Source organism: Scleropages formosus, chromosome 16 (genome assembly GCF_900964775.1).
Source record: "Scleropages formosus chromosome 16, fSclFor1.1, whole genome shotgun sequence".
NCBI classification, from domain to species: Eukaryota; Metazoa; Chordata; class Actinopteri; order Osteoglossiformes; family Osteoglossidae; genus Scleropages; species Scleropages formosus.
Window position 1 is genome coordinate 19,569,837 of NC_041821.1, and position 17,072 is coordinate 19,586,908.

The 17,072-nt window shown below is 37.8% G+C and overlaps 2 protein-coding genes and 1 non-coding gene across 7 annotated transcripts in view; 1 reads left to right on the top strand and 2 right to left on the bottom strand.

Moving 5' to 3' along the window:
- Positions 1-4,362, bottom strand: part of LOC108933606 (uncharacterized) — a 43,859-nt gene extending 39,497 nt beyond the window's left edge. Inside the window, exons 1-4 of the mRNA XM_018750785.2 lie at positions 4,237-4,362; positions 1,651-1,720; positions 896-1,009; positions 464-580 (exon numbers count right to left, since the gene is read on the bottom strand). Coding sequence (XP_018606301.2) covers positions 464-580; positions 896-1,009; positions 1,651-1,720; positions 4,237-4,283 — 348 coding nt within the window. The 5' untranslated portion in view covers positions 4,284-4,362. The remainder of the gene's footprint in view (positions 1-463; positions 581-895; positions 1,010-1,650; positions 1,721-4,236) is intronic.
- Positions 4,363-4,759: 397 nt separating this feature from the next.
- snrpb2 (small nuclear ribonucleoprotein polypeptide B2) lies at positions 4,760-13,061 on the top strand. Of its 5 annotated transcripts, none has more exons than XM_018750860.2 (7): positions 4,760-4,777; positions 9,095-9,187; positions 9,457-9,629; positions 11,009-11,140; positions 11,768-11,809; positions 12,064-12,152; positions 12,303-13,061. In XM_018750860.2, the coding sequence occupies exons 2-7, from the start codon at positions 9,124-9,126 to the stop codon at positions 12,460-12,462; spliced, it is 660 nt and encodes a 219-aa protein (XP_018606376.2). In that variant the 5' UTR covers positions 4,760-4,777; positions 9,095-9,123; the 3' UTR covers positions 12,463-13,061. The 5 variants fall into 5 exon arrangements, with proteins under 5 accessions (XP_018606376.2, XP_018606378.2, XP_018606375.2 ...); XM_018750862.2 differs by lacking the exon at positions 4,760-4,777 and adding an exon at positions 8,648-8,665; XM_018750859.2 differs by lacking the exon at positions 4,760-4,777 and adding an exon at positions 8,692-8,753.
- Positions 4,843-4,915, bottom strand: trnak-uuu (transfer RNA lysine (anticodon UUU)). Its single transcript has one exon. It is a non-coding gene; the product is annotated as a tRNA-Lys (tRNA).
- Positions 13,062-17,072: the final 4,011 nt, after the last annotated feature.

Genomic DNA, 17,072 nt, shown 5'->3' on the forward strand with positions numbered 1-17,072 from the left:
GGCATTATACAGTCCATGAAGATAAACAATTTATTATTTACATGTCAAAGTCCTCCATACAATGGTAATTTACTTGTTACAATAAGGCTTGGAAATAATTGTTTATTTTTGATTTTACTGGACTGACGTAAAGTGAAGATATTAATGACAAAACACACACACAGACAGTCTGAACTGCTTGTCCCATTCGGGGTCACGGGGAGCCAGAGCCTAACCCGGCAACACAGGGCGCAGGGCTGGAGGGGGAGGGGGGACACACTCAGGACGGGACGCCAGCCTGTCGCAAGGCACCCCAAGTGGGACTCGAACCCCCAGACCCACCAGAGAGCAGGACCCAGTCCAACCCACTGCACCACTGCACCACCGCACCCCCCGCAAAACAGAATTAATATATGAAAAAATGCCACAATCAACATTTTTATAAAAGGGCAGGGTAAATATGCATAGTATACTGGTGCATTACCGAGCTTCCCATCATGGTAAAGGACTTCCCAGAACCTGTCTGGCCATAGGCAAAAATGCAGGCATTGTAACCTTGGAATGCAGCCAATAAAACATCGGAGCCCAGGTCTTTAAAAATCTACAAAAAGACAATATGTTAGCTTCTAGAAATCACTGTAGCAGGAACAGGGTGTGTTTAACAAACAAAACAAAAAAAACCTAACACTTGTCAGGAGGAAGACTAAAAACAGTTAATCTGAGCTATAAGGAAACTCAAGCTGCACATTCTATTGACAGACTTTAACGGCAGGGGTTTTTCTTTTTGCCTTCTGAAATTCATTTTAGGTAAGATGTTCCACTCTACAAATTATGCAAATAAGAGCAGAGGTAAAAACGGAAACTCGGGGTCAAGAGGACTGAACTAGTAAGTTCACATCAAGACAAACAGCAGGACCTTTTCCTGAGAGACAAAGTTGGCACTTTCACAGTCAGTTGAATCATAGGAGAAGTCGTACGAGAACGTCCTTGTTCTCTTTCGCGCAGAATATCCAGCAATCCCTTTGGGTAACTGCAGAAATACAATGAGGCACACTGAACACACCAACCATGCAGAATTGTTGTTTTAACCATTTTATTTTCAGCTTAACATTCAGTGCAAACCATTTACAAAAACACTGAGTCTTTAACCAAAATGGAAAAGAACAAAAACAAAAAAAAAAAAAAACCACACAATTTGTAAGTTCCAACAGACAGGAAAATCTACTCAAATTTGGGCAATAAAAAGTGGCAAACAGCTTCAAAAAGTCTGTAAGTGATGTGGAAATTGTATGCACATTTGGAAAAAGGGAAAAATGCATGCAGATTTTGTTTTTAGTCTCTTAAGCTTCATTTTGTGTTAATTCTGACTCTTCACCATAGTTCAAGGTCATACCAGTTACTGCAGATCACATTACTAGCCTGTTCCAAATCCATACCTGCTATGCTCACCAGGAGTGGAGTGAAACTCTAGAAACAATAAGTAAGTTTTGGAAGGCATGAGTTGAAGCAGTTTGCTTCAAACCTGACCCTACCACTGAAAAACTCCTAGAAACAATTTCACTTTTAATTCCACCAATTAAAGATTTTGATATTTACAAGCTTTAGAAGATGACCATGTCACATACTTAACCAGCAAAATTCAAAATGCTCAATGTTTATTCAGAAACATACCTTTAGATTGCTTATTGATGTTTTGTTCCCTTCCATATGAATGATACTCTGAGAGGACAAATCCTTCTCTCTGTAAAACAAAAAAGACAAAGTCAAATGCTGTTTAAAAGTTGGTCATCTCTTTTAAAATAGTTTAACAAGTACTGGTTTTAAATTCCACCATCATGACTTCTTTAAATTTATTCAGATGAGCTCCAAGAATATTTACAAATTTTTACTATTAATGCATCATATATGTAGGTCTTCCATAGCAAAAAGCTTACACTGACCAATATGCAGGAGTGTGTGTAGTAACCAGTGCAGAACCAAAAAAGTCTCCTGCTAACACATCTCACTTGCACTGCTCAGAAAACTTTTGTTATAAAATACACTGCTCTGAGAAATACACATACACCGAAACCACTTGTCCCGAGTGGTGAACCAGAGTCTAACCCGGCAACACAGGGCACAAGGCCTGAGGGGGAGGGAACACACCCAGGACGGGATGCCAGTCCATCACAAGGCACCCCAAGCAGGACTGGAACCCCAGACCCACCAGAGAGCAGGACCTGGCCAAGCTCCCTGTGCACCATCTCCCCCTCATCTATGAGAAATAATGCATTCTAAAGTCCAGAACTGAGACAAACCAAGCAGGATATTTGCGTTATCCCAACAGTTTTTAAGCCTGTTATTTAGATACAGCTATGCAATTTCAAAAAAATTCTGTAAATTACTACAGGTATGATCATACATTAAGACTTCCTTTTCTCTTAATGCAACACTTCATTTGAATAGCACTACCATCCTTATCTAGACAGGTGGTTTGAAATTTACAATGGCTCAACTAGTGTTTTTTCACCTTAACGATGGTGAGCTGGTAATAGACATTCAGCAGAAACCGTACTTTCAATTTTGAAAATTTCCCCCCAGGCAACCAATACACGGAGCTATACTCTCTCGCGATGCCGGGCAGCGATAGTGATCTGCATCTCCCATTCTGTCATGCAGAGGTGCGTATTAAAGACATTTTTGACTTATGATATTTTCAACTTATGATGGGTCTTGGGGAACGTAACTCCATCGTAAATCAGGGACCACCTGTACATTACTTAGAATTCCTACTGTGTACAGGTTTTCAGGCCTAAAACATTTTTATTTTTTGTCACTTATCACAACTCACACATGCACTATATACAACTTTATTTTATCATAAATATATATTTAAATTAGGACTAAAGTAGTGTACTACTACTTTGAACACCAAGTGCCAGTCATTGCTTTTCAGGAATTATCAGTGTTCAGGCATAATCAATATGAACTGATTATTCATTTGTTTTCTACTGCTCATTAACATTGTCCTCTAGTGCTTTGTTTACTGCACCGCCTAAAGGTCCAACTTGAATGACATGTGTTGTACCTTCCATCACTGTCTTCATAAAACATCTGCCTGAATTTTACTGTAACTATGTGACAGCAAAGGCACAGCTTTAAAAGTGAGACTACAGCAGCATTAACATTTTACATTGGTACCTCCCTTAATCTTTAAAATAGTACAGTCTTTGCAAAAGTTCCATTCTGAGTAATTACTTCCAAGATAATTTCTCCATGATGCAAAAAGCCTGCTTGTTCAAATACTTGAAACAACAAACATAACTCTGGGCACTCAAGGTTTATGACATCCCACAATGCAAGTTCAATGTATTGTGAGGCATACTTGCATTACATTACAGTTACATTTACTTATTTAGCAGACACTTTTCTCTAAAGCAACTTCCAATGAACTCTATGTAGTGTTATCAGTCCACACACCTTTACACTGCTAGATACACTACTTACACCAGGTCACTCATCCATACATCACTGGAACACACTCTCTCACTCACACATTATGCGAGAACCTGAATAGCATGTCTTTGGACTGTGGGAGGAAACCAGAGCACCCAGAGGAAACCCACACAGACACAAGAACATGCAAACTCCACACAGACAGCAGTGGATCAAACCCATATCCACTCGTACCACCCAGACACTGTGAGACAGCAGTGCTTCTCACTGTGCCTCCATAGCACCTACATTATAACTGAATTCGGTGATCTAAAACATAAAAAGTTCAGCTTAGTGTGTAAGTGAGAGTGTGTTCCACTGATGTATGGATGAGTGACCCAGTGTAAGTAGTCTCTCTAGCAGTGTAAGTCACCAAGGTGTGTGCAGATACATACAGAGCTCATTGGAAGTCTCTTTGGAGACAAGAGTCTGATAAATAAACCAATAAATGTAGCTGCAGAACTTACAGCTTGGAATACCAAAATGTGAAATTTAAGGTCATTTTTCACCCATCATCTAGGTTAATTGCTTCATAGGGTGAACAGCAGTGTCATTTAGAAAGTCTGTCTACGAGATCAGTCCATGGTTACCCTTCAGAGTACGTACGCACACACAGCAATCCAGCAAGCAGGACAGTCTAAAAACAAAAATCTACTTTTTGCACAGGCAGAAGGCAACACCCAAGTACATTTATTAAACAATACATTTGTGAAACAGGGTAAAGACACACTATGGACAGTTTGGCCCCGTGTCTACATTCGCAAAACAGTGAGTGACACTCACCTTTGGCTCATTGGCCTAACTCGCACCGCCACTCGCACGGTTGCCATGATTGTAAACGTCTGCCGATGTCAAACTGTGTTACAAGTTGAAGTTCAGAGTGTTACAAACAAACACCCCGCTCCGCCTTGTACTTTATCACACCGCAGACCACCTGTACGTAAGTTCTCAAGCCATTCGGACCGCCAGCCGCTTCCCGCCAAACCGAGCGCGACGACCGGTACGATTTCGGCCATTTTAAACGAACAAGAGCGTCTGTCAGTAGGGTCAAAAAAAAAGAAAAAAAAAAAAAAAATCAAAATACCTCCAGCTGATAAGACACACTGACGGCACGGATCCTTGCAAAGGACAAATAATTTCGCATCAAATTTGAAACGCGTTTGGGGGTGGGGGAGCCAAAGCGAAAACTGCTAAGTGGAAAAATATTATCAATTGTTATTAACCATTATTTAAATTTCCAAGGCCACTTTGGGTTTTGATTTTGAAATGAATTATAACGGGCTGCCCATTCATGCAGTTGGGTCGTTTTACCACAGAATTCAGGGTAAGTACCTCTTCAGTGGATTAAACCGAATCCTTTAATTAAAGATCGAGGAACCTTAAAATAGCCGCCTGAACAGGGACTTGAACCCTGGACCCTCAGATTAAAAGTCTGATGCTCTACCGACTGAGCTATCCAGGCTCTTACGTTTCTTGTTGGAAATTGCTTAGAATACAATTAATCTAGAATGAATTGTTGCGAATAAAATATTTCACAAGCAAATCACACAGGTAAATTCATGCTGTTAAGTAACGTAGGGAATCGGATTTATAATAAGAAATTACTTTGAAAAGAACTACATCTTTCCCAGATTACAATCAAGTGGCATATTTCTATTTTTCTCTATTTTTTTCTTAATTTTTAACAATAAAACGGAGACATACAGTCAGACTGAAAACTATGGGGAACCGCAAGAACACTATGGCACTACGATGACTATTACTTTTATTTGGCAGGCACCTTATCCAACATTAATAATAGTGTTAACCATTTTTTACTGTAATTTAGCTCATTCTTCTGTATGGGTTTGTAAAGCACCACAACTAAGGGTAGAACAGAGTCGTGACTAGTACAGGTGTGTGTTCCCTCTCCTACTCGCAGCTGCAACAAAACCTGGGAAAAATCTTTACTACTGTACATTTACTAGTCCTGTAGTCTTTGCATTTACATTTATTCATTTTGCTGACACTTTTCTCCAAAGCGACACTTACATGATGTTACATTTCTTAGAAATAAGTTTTATTTTCTCTAGCCCATGATTTCATATTTCTATCAGATCATCTATTGTTAACACTAGGGTTTCAAAATTCCCAGGAAATTTGATTGTGGTAAATTTCCAGAGAAATTTTTGGAAATTTTGGGAATTTCCTGAATTTTTTTAAAAGTGTATTACTCTTATATTCCCAGAGAAATGTAAAGTATGACTCTATAAACCAGAAGAGCAAAACACACAACAATGAATGATGCAGGGATAAACACAAAAGTCTGTAAACCAATATTAGGTACTTAGGTACAAATGTCAGATGGAACAACAGTACTAGAAGCGTATTTTTCATAAATTTTCTCCTCAACATGAAATTTGTTTGATAATAATGCAGATGGACTAAATAAATAATTTTATATAGAAAATTTGCCTGATTATGTAATAACTGCAGTTTGCTTCTTTGTGGGCTACCCAAGAACAAGGAAATGTTAAGGCTTTATTTTCTTACATGTTATCACTGTCATCCAAAGTACTGTCTGGAACAATTACTGTCAAAAGAGACAAGATCTTTCAGAGGTAAATGAATACTTCTGCTTTAAATCTGTGAAATTTAAATTATTGACCTCAGACGACCAAGACTGAGTAAGATGATTGAGACTGACCAAAAGTGATGAGCAGTGAAATTTCAAGAAATAACAGACTCATTGTGACAATATTTATTTCTGTGTGGAAACTTAAATGGAATCAGTTAAAATCTAAATAATTTGTGTGGCAGAACAGTCACGTTCATTCACTCTCAAACTCATTATTTCCCCCGTATCATTATCATATTTTCTCATGACAACATTTCTTATTCCGTTTCATAGCCATGGTGTAGAAAAATACTTAAAATTTTAATATGGTATCATTCAGAATTTCTAAAAGGCAGAGGGGTAGTAGATTTGAGCAGGGTACATGAAAATTTCACGAGTATTATTATTATTATTATTATTATTATTATTATTATTATTTTACAGGTCATATCCCAAAGGGGGGTTCTGAAAATATGTATGAGCTGGAGGCATTTATTTTTCATCTTACGCATTGGAGAAAACTACCACCCCATCCTCTGTAGGAAATTCTGAAAGGTTCCTATTCAAGGCTCAATTAGACAAGATATTAATATTAAATTAAGTCTGGCTGTAGTTTTAAATAAGATACAAAAATGGAAAATTTTTTAAATTTGCAAATTTCCCAAAATTTCAGACCACTTCAAAGTTCCCAAAAGTTTCCATGGAAAATTTCCAAAATCTGAGAAATATTTCTGCCCTTTGCAACCTTAGTTAGCACATTCTCACCACCTTCTACTGGTCCTCTGTTGGTTTCTTTCAAAGCTGTTTTGTTTGAATATCCTCTATGACTGAGCTCATGAGTACACTTTCTTATCATACACAATTATTGCATTTTGTTTGCCATCCTTTAATCTACTCAGGGGAACTGTGTTAACCGATAGGAACTACAGATCATTGTCTATGTAAAATGGTCCCTTCGTTATGTCTGCTACCTCTTTGTTTGATTTGTTGTGGATGCAAGCAGATGTCTTTGTCCAAGGTCACCTGCAATGACTGAATTACAAGAATATATTAACACTTTTGAGAGTGTAATGTGGCAATCGCATGATACCAGTCTCAGATGAATTGCAGTACTGTAGATAACACAAGATCAACCAATAAGCATAAACAAATAAAAACCAGTAATGAGACATAACTATTAAATGAAAGTGACGCTTCTCAGATTGTTTTAAAGCTCTTTGGACATTATGTTAACAATTTCACCCCGGGCTGGAATCATGCAGTTACTGTCTAGCAGATAATGTGCCTTCAATTTTTTTCTGAACTGGCACCTCCAAGGGAGGCGGTATGTTAGCAAGAGACATAAGCATGATTCATTATATCTATCATTGCTACATGTTTCTTCTCCTCATTATGTTCCACAGCTGTCTGCCTGTATAAACAATCAAAGAAGGATTATATAACTTATTGGGTAGCTGCTCAGAACAATATTACTGTTTGGTTACTTTAGGCTACTGTGTTCAGTAAGGTGTTATTGAGTTTTATATTTCTGTTGTAGGATTCTCTTGAGTACCCACTACAGCATATAGCACACATGTTCATGTTAAGCCTTGGAAAAATACAAGGCTAGGAGACTACTGTTGCTCTTGTTTGAATGCTGCCATTCACCTAATGAACAGTAATTCAAGACAAAAACAAAATGTGCAGCATGTTGCTATAATAAACATTAATATTGTAAGTACTCAGGATGTCATTTACTAAACGTTCCACCGGGAAAAAACTATAATTATAAACATTCTGTTCTAAAGGTGCTGTCACCGAAAAAAAAAGACAAGCATTCTGCCCATTTTACAGCTAGGGATTTCTCTGAAGCAATTCAGAGTAAGTACTTTGTTTTAGAATACTACGCCAAAAGCAAGGAGTCATGCTTGCACCAGCAACATTCTCCATCCTTTACTGTTCCACCTACTGCCATTTTACATTTACTCAACTGATATTTTTCTCCAAAGCAACTTACAATGTTAAAGTTACAATTATTTACCCATGTATACAGCTTGGTAATTTTACTGGAGCAATTTAGGGCAAGTATGTTACTCGAGGGTGGTACAGCTAGAAGTGTGATTTTAACGTGTGACCTGAACGTGTGACCTTTAGATCCAAAGGCAGCAGTAACTCTAACCACCACTTCACCTGCAGCCCCTTAAACTGGATATTCATTATAGTGAGGAAAACTGTGCATACTTTTACGTCATGATCATGTGTTAAAGAATAAAAAAATTGTCTTTAATTTCTAATTTATACAAATGGCCACAAATGCATATGCCACATAGCCTTCGGATGGCTATTTTCATAAATCAATAAAACTCAGTTTAATTGATTTATGAAAATAGTAAATACCAGTTTTTAAACTGCATACTCAGAGGCCGGCCACCACACCGACACCATTTCAAAAAATAACGTAATTTCTTTGTTGAATTACAAAAATCTATCAGGCTTCATGAAAGTTTGACGCAAGCATTTTTTTTTTTTTTTAAATAGAAAAACCGAACAGAACGCAGAATAAAATAAAGAGTGATTAAAATTTCGACTGAAAGCATTAAGTGAACTTCCGTCAAGTTTGAGTTGCGCGCGCGCTAAGTACGTTAAATTCGCTGCGCACGTGATCGGGCCGCGCGCTCGGTGTGCAGCTGCGCTTGTGTTTGTGTGAGAGACGAGGAAGCGAGTGGTATTTTCTCTCGTTACGTTGGATGAAAACTTTATTTTATACCAGTATTGTTATATTTTTTCTAGCTATGCTGAATGTGTGTTATTTCTCTCTTTTTATATTGGAATGAAGCGGTTGTTGGTCAGACATGTCATGTTAAACTTTGGCTGGCTGAGTGAGGAAGAGTGAGAAGACAACTCATTTTAAATTTTAAAGACACGTAATAATGTTGTCAAGGATAATTTAGACTTTATAAGCTGCTCAAAAAGTGTTCTTGCAGTAATGTCCATATGGTTATCGTTATGAATAAATAGGTAATGATGGTCAGGGGAGCTGATAACAATTTGCTTTGCACTTTGCAGGTATATGCTGAGTGACTGCAGTGCTAGTCATGGACATAAGGCCAAACCACACCATCTATATAAACAATTTAAATGATAAAATTAAAAAGGAAGGTGAGTGACTTCAGTTATAGCTAGTGAGATTATAAACTAAAGAAACAGAATTTAGTATTAAATGTAAATACTGAAACTGAGTTGTTGATAGATCAGGTAGACTGTTTTCAGTTTTGAGAAACTTTAAAGAGCTTGGAAAACCTTTGTAAAGGACCCCACACTGTAATAAGTTCATTTACCAGGAATTTTTTTTAATTGTTTTATATGTCACTGTATTAAATTGTAGAGATCACTTGCTGTGACAGAACTCTTTATTTTCATCCCCACAGAACTGAAGCGATCTCTTTATGCCCTGTTCTCTCAGTTTGGGCAGATCATTGATATTGTTGCTCTAAAGACAATGAAGATGAGAGGGCAGGCGTTTGTGGTCTTTAAGGAGGTTGCCTCTTCTACAAATGCACTCCGGCAATTGCAGGGATTCCCCTTTTATAACAAGCCAATGGTAAGACTTACCATAGGACTGCTTCTCTGGAACAGGCATGAAAAAAATTAAGCTGGCCTGAACAGTTGGAAAAACTGTGAGTAAGTTACTCTGTAACACACGTTAAACAATATTTATACTGATACCGAACTGAGATTTAAAAAAAAAAGTTTATACTGATGCTGAACTGAGATAAAAACAATGATTACTAGTAATGATCACTAATTGTTCTTTTCCTGTGGCCTAGTGGGTTTTTTTTTTTTTTTTCCTGGTTTTCTTCTTTTTTGCTGCATGGTTTGTTTCATTACAGTTCATTTATAAACTGCCTGTGTTTTTCCTCTGCCTTTCATCACTGCAAACTATATGCTGTGTCAGTTCCTAATAGATACTGTTTGAAATATGTATTGAGTTGATTGACTATGTGCTAGAGTGATTGTGTTGGTTTCAAAACTATTTAGTCTTGGATTTCCTTCAACAGGACATCTTGCAATCTTGTAAGCACTCTTGTTTTGTGCAACCTATCCTTGTAAATTGCCTTTTATAAAGGTATTAGCTAAATAAATGATAGCAGCAATAATACAAAAATGGAGTTACTAGCTTTTCTGGAACAGGTCAGTTTATTTTTGGTTCGGGCACGTATGTCTTTCTGCATAAAGAGGTGGCAGGTGATGTAATGCTTAGAATATTTCCGTTGTAATCTAAAGGTCCTAGGTCTGAATTCTTCTTGCTGTCTTTCCCTTGATACAGGCACTTAGACTAAACTGATACAGTAAGAATACCTTGCTGTGTGAATAGATAAATAATTGTAAAACTGATTATCTAATATTGGGGGGCACAGTGGTGTGGCGGGTTTGCCCTGTGCCCACTGTGTAGCAGGTCTGGGGTTCGAGTTGCGCTTGGGGTGCCTTGCAGCAGACTGGCATCCTGTTAAGGGTGTCCCCCCTCCCCCTTTGGCCTTGCACCTTGCGTTGCCGCATACGCTCTTGGTCGCCGCAACCCCACTCGGAACAAGCGGTTGTAGGCATTGCATTATCTAATACTCTGTCACCTTTTGGTAAACGTATCAACTAAATAAAACATAATAGTGATAAAAGGGTTTCTTCATGCTTTCTTAGTTGTCATTTATGCTGGCTAAGTCTGATTGAGGATTGTACACAGTAATTAAAAGTTTCAGGAGAAAACTGCTCTGTTTGAGTGAACACAGCTAGCCTTAAGTTAATTTATTTCTGTATTTTCACTTTTTGTATTAACTGTATTTCTGTATTTCCACTTTTACTCATCAGAATGGTTCAAATGTTTTTGAGAACTTTTCTGTAGCAAAAATGAAAGTGGCATTCATGTCATACAAATGATTTATGAAATATAACTCTTCATAAATGGTTTAAACTTCATATCTGTAGAGAATTCAGTATGCAAAGACTGACTCCGAGATCATTTTGAAAACACGAGCCATGTTTGCTGAAAAGCAGAAAAAGAAAGAGAAGAACGCTCAACTGCAGGCATCAGGCATAACTAAAAGGCTATCTGCACAGGTATGTGAAACCTTTATGTTTTACATAAGTGTAAGTGTGTGTGTGTGCGCAAGACCGAAGATACCAAGTTTTGGTCCTATAAAACCTTTATCTCTAGATTTTATAATACATCTTCAGTGGCAAGTAACTTTTAAGTAACAAAATTTGGTAAATTTGTTTACAATCCAAACAAAAGACATTGCCATAGAGTACCTGTGAAAAGTGTGTGTACCTGGGCAGCATTTGTAGAGGACAAACTGGACAGAAGAGTGAAAGCAAAGGAACCAACAAGTGTCCTTCATCTCTGGGAATTGCTGCAGAACAGCTGGGCAGACATGTCAGCTTATTTCCTATTCTTATTTGTTCACTAAATGCCTCATGAACAAAAACATTTCCGCCAAGCTTTAAAAACTTTAAAAGATCCTGTAACTGAGACTCTAAATGATAATTTTTTTGGGAGAATTTGTGTGCCTTCATCATGCATGTTATGTATGTAATGATGATGTTGGCAATCAGAAAAAAATGATTATTTGTAACTAAGCTTGGTAAGTTGCCTCTATTTTCAATTTTCTGTGTAAGGTAACATTGTCAGCAGTAAAAATCAATTAAATTTAACTTAAAATATTTTATTTATTCTTGGCTGTAAAGGGATCCATGACCATAGAGTTAAATCCTGTCCCAGCTCAGCCGGTATGTATTTTATCCTGTTATTTTAAGAATGGATAATGAATGTGTCTTTAAGTTTTAAATGTACTAAATTGTTACTGTAGCCTGTTTCTGTTTTTCAGAACAATTTTAACATCTGGGTCAATGAAGTAAAACTCATAAGAATGTACTGTTAACATTAAACAAAAGAAAAGTATTCACTACAAGTATAATAAATTCTAAAATGTATTTAAGATGGGAACTTTTTTTAATGCTTTGCTCCTTGCCTTTTCTTCTAGGCTCTTGACAATCCACCTAACTACATTTTATTCCTCAACAATCTACCGGAAGAAACAAATGAAATTATGCTCTCTATGCTTTTCAGTCAGTAAGGAGACTTTTTTTTTTTTTTTTCCTTTCCCCCCCTCCCTTCTTTTTCTAACTGTTTTGTCTTTAACATGGCTCAGGATTCATTTACTCCTTGGTTAAATGATAGTGATCCATTAATTCATATTGTTCTTCCTTTTTTCCATTCTAGATTCCCTGGTTTTAAGGAGGTGAGACTGGTGCCAAGCAGGCATGACATTGCCTTTGTAGAGTTTGAGAATGAGTGCCAGGCTGGAACAGCAAGGGATGCTCTTCAGGGTTTCCGTATAACTTCCAGCTGTGCAATGAAGATAACCTATGCCAAAAAGTAACCCCGAAAAAGAAAGACAAGGCTGGATGCTGTGAATTTCCATATAAAAACCAGCGGAAGACAAGTGAAGGGTTATTTTTTTCTGAGTTTTTTTTTCCTGCAGAATATAGAAAGTTGAGTTATTGGGGAAACCTCAGATGTTAGGATGAATGTCAATTAGTTATGAGTTTGTTTCATTTTTATATTCTCTTTATTTAGCATTCAGCAAATTCCATGGATTTTGACACAGTTGATATGCACCCTGAGCTTTCAGAATTTTGACAATATTGATGGTAAATCCTAAGGTACAGTTACAACAATGTCTAAATTTTTCTATTTTCAGTTACATTTTTTAAGATGTAGAAAATGTGAAGTGTGTATGTTTAATGTTGAAGTGCCTGTCAACTTTTTTTTGATTGAGTTCAGTTGCACTGATCCACCTCTTGAGGGAACTATTGTTCAGGAACTACCATTGACCTACTTATAGTTTTTGAAGAATGGTTAGAGTGAAAATAAAGGCTTTATACTGTGTTTATAGTCTTTTGCAGAATCAATACAAAACCAGTTCTGTATGAGTAATGGCAGAGGGAGGGCTTCTTGAAATATACCCATTTGTGTTTACCCCAGTCAATTGGTGTTCTGTGACAGTTGGTAAATAGTCATTTAGAAATAAAAATTGTCATTTTTTTGTAGTTTTGGTTTGACTGTGTGCTTCTGTTGGAGTTTAAAACAATTTTTTGGCAATTTCAAAACAGCTCAGATTGCAAATTTGTAAAAGGGTAATGATTAGTCAGTTTAATTATTGAAATAACCTGTAATTACACCTTAAATTATTTTAAAAGGGATTAATACCAAAATAGACTGTTAAAATATATAATTCAACAGAATCAAGTATAATGGAAGCTTTAAGAAATTTGCTTATCCAGCTCAAGAGTACTGAAATTTTTAAAATATTCTGCTGGGACAAGCGGTTCGGAAATGTGTATTCTGCTGACTCCATGAACCAAGCATTTGTGGTCTGAGTTAGATACAAATAAATCTTGGTGCAATGAATATGTAATTGTTCCCAGGTTGAGAATAAAATATGTAATAGTTAAGGGTGTTGGTCAGGTGTTTGAATTAATTTTTGTCACTATAGGACTTCCTTTCTTCTTTCCTTGAAACAGACAACCCAGTCAGTACTTAATGTATGTAATGTTACATGAAAGTAGTAGATTTTAAAGATTCAGGCTTTTCTGCAAAATGGATAGATACTTCCATATAAAAGCCCTGTTCAGTTTTTTTTTTCTTTTAACAGAAAACAGGTTTTGTTGCTTTAGCTTTAACACAGTTTTCATGATTTTGATAAATATGTAGGAGCATGTAAGGGAGGATGATGCACAATTTTTCATACCATACATACCTTTAGTAACTGATACATCACAGCGACACACATATACTACGGGCACTTAAGAGTCACCAGTTCAATTGAAACACATGTTCTTTTAGACTGGGAGAAAACCCATTTGAACTTACCTGCTCCCCAAAGACTGAGAGGGAGTTGAACCCACCTCCTCTTGGATCAGCTAGGTGCTGTAAGGTGGCACTTCTAAACTGCATTTATACACCCGTCTAGTAGTTGACAATAAAAACACTTAGGACCATGGATGACATTAATTCTAGTCACTTTTGCAGCGTTTACAAATTGTGCCTGGTTCTTCTGAGTGTCGGTGATCATTAAAACAACAGGAAAATTTGTCCAGAATTATGTAATGCATCGATGGCCAGAAGCTGGTAAACATTGCTTATGTTTGTCAGTAATTGGCACCGAACAGCAGATTGTGGAAATTACAAGTTTAGATTTATTTCAACTTAGAAGTGACAAAATTAAGTTGTCATACAGAGTTTTTTTTTTTTTTTTTTTTCTTATGGTTTTATAGGGAAGCTTGGTGGTGCAGCATATAGCACTTCTGGATATAGTACCTGGGGTGTTTGGGCGTATGTATGAATCCTGCTCTGTCTGTGCACAGTTTGCATGGCTTTCCTCCAGCTGCTCTGGTTTCCTCCTATAATCCAGACACATGTGTTTCAGGTGTTGGGTCTGGGCTTTGAGTCCTGCTTGGGGTGCCTTTCAGCAGACTGGCATCCCATCCTGGGTGTGTCTCCTCTCTCTCCAGCCTTGCTCCTTGTGTTGCCAGGTTATGCTCCGGTTTGCCACAACCCCGCTCGGGACAAACGGTTGTAGACTGTGTGTGTGTGTGTGTGTGTGGGTGTTTCAGGTGAATTGGTGACTATAATTGTGGTGTGGCTACCCTGCAATGGATTGGCATCTCGTCCAAGGTGTATCTCTACTAGCCTGGCACCAAGTGATTTTGGGATAGGCTCTGGACTATTTTTACTGTTTTTCCAGTACCTAACCATTATATAAATTGAGGGACATGTCTATTATTAATCTTTTATTGGCTGTGACAGAGTGGTAAATGTCATTTTCAATTTAAACACAATAGAGTTATGAACAGACTCCCAGTCCCAATTGTGGTTATGCCCAGAGTATACAGATCAGTGCTTTTGCTTATTTTACTATGCTACCTTTTATTCATGTCCCTCAGCACCACCGCCTGCTCAGAAACCCTTCAGCAATAGTCTTCACAGCCACTTTGCCAATCAACAAGAAACCAGGCCCTAATTATTTCTGAGTCCATTGATTTCAAGTCATTAAGAGATGGTTATTTTGAGCAATATGACCAGTGCAAGCAAAGAAAAATTAATTGCAATAGTGAAGCTGTTTAACGCTTGTCTCAGTCTTCTCACATCACTGCATTCCGATTGATGGTTTGGTTTCTTCTCTAAACAAGCAAACAAACCAACAGACTGGGAAAATTGCAGAATGCCAAGACTTTCATTTGACAAAACTGCAGCTGCATGAAGCAATATTACAGCTCGCTGGTGACATAGCTTATAATATGCTTTTTTCATATTCTAATACTCATCTGCAGTGAAGCAAGCAACAAAGATGAGAGTCAATAACACAGTGCCTCACTCTTTACTACAGGGTACATGTCCTGACTAAAACTCATCAAAAAATATGAGAGCACTCAAATATTCAACAGTATCATAAAACTCATTGACAGATCTCAACATGTAAGTCACAAAGCAGTAAGACAGAACATACAGTAACCAACTGTGCTAGCATTTACAAGCAAGGAATTACAATAAACGACACATTTTGTACAGAGCCAGGAAATTAATGGCCACAACACATCATGGGAAGAATATTATAACATTACGTCCTGAATGCCATGACAAGACGTCTGGATGGCATGGCAGTATGGCAAATATCACTGTTGCGTCACGTTGTCCTGGTTTCTGTTATTAAACAGTATACTATGCCTGTTACACTGAAATTATACACTGAAATGATTTAGTCATCTAATAACACCTTTATTTTTGCAGCCACTTTAGGTTATGGCTAAAGTTCATGCGTTACTCTTATTGGTGTTCCACATTGACCGTATTGCTGACAGTGCTGGTCCACATCAGAGGTTCGAGAAATGATGCAGATAAAATAGGCTAAGATAATAAATTTCATCTGTTTTGTCCATGTCACTCTGCGTTTAGAGGGAAATTTTTATGTTTACTAATATTGTTTCTTCATATGTCACGCGCACCTCGCCCACACCTGCCTCTCATCACGGCGGCACAGGATAAAAGGACCGGGATTCCACGTCTGCTTGAGGAACATGACTCGAGAGTCCGAAACTCCCGTGTGCACCTCAATTCCTGACCCATCGCAGTTCCTGACTTCCTGGCTACCGACCTTCACTTCGGCTCATCGTTCACATCCCTTTTCTGTCCAACAAAACCCTGAATGCTCATCGCCTGTCCCTGACTACTGCTCTTCGTCCGACTCCTTGGCTTTTGTTGATAATAAACGAAAACCCTGATTGGGTCCTACGCACCATCGCCCCGACTTCCCTTATTCTGGCATGACATCATTTACATTTAACCGACTACTTACAATTACAGCCATGTATACAGCAGGGTAAAATTTACTGGAGCAATTCGGGGTAAGAACCTTGCTCAAAGGTGCTACAGCTGGAGAAAGTATGTTAATCTGTGACCTTTTGGTCCAAAGCCAGCACCTTTAACCACTACACTACTAGCTTTCCTCCCAGTTTTTATTATTTATATAAATATACAGTATGTTTAGTTACATACTATATATAGATAATACCGGGGCAGTGTAGTGGTTCGAGCTGCTGTCTTGCCATCCGATGGTGTTTGCAGTCTGTTCTTGCTGTAACACCTTTACACAAAATACCTTGCTCTTCCCATTCTGTTCACAACTGAAAAAGCCCCGCTGTTGCCTCCCACCCTTTGGAGCTGTCTAGGTTGCTGACGTTTCTATTTTTTCCATTTAGCAGACACTTTTTTCCAAAGCGATGTACAGCTCAGAGTACACAAAAGTGCATTTCACCAACGGGCAGAGAGATGCAGATACACACAAGTCACATTTCATGAGTAGTTGCATATAGAATTGACGGCAAGCCTCTCGCTCGCTCCATGTCACACGTGATTTATGAGCTTTTTGAGTAAGAAACAACCCTGGGTCCCAATTAAATTCATAAGTCAGGAACCAACTGAACTAACAGT

Excerpts from the sequence above, each read along its gene's own strand:
- snrpb2 (XM_018750860.2), top strand. The coding sequence starts at position 9,124 with ATGGACATAAGGCCAAACCACACCATCTATATAAACAATTTAAATGAT. Across the intron at positions 9,188-9,456 it reads TGATAAAATTAAAAAGGAAG|AACTGAAGCGATCTCTTTAT; the intron begins GTGAGTGACTTC and ends TCATCCCCACAG. Across the intron at positions 12,153-12,302 it reads CTCTCTATGCTTTTCAGTCA|ATTCCCTGGTTTTAAGGAGG; the intron begins GTAAGGAGACTT and ends TTTCCATTCTAG.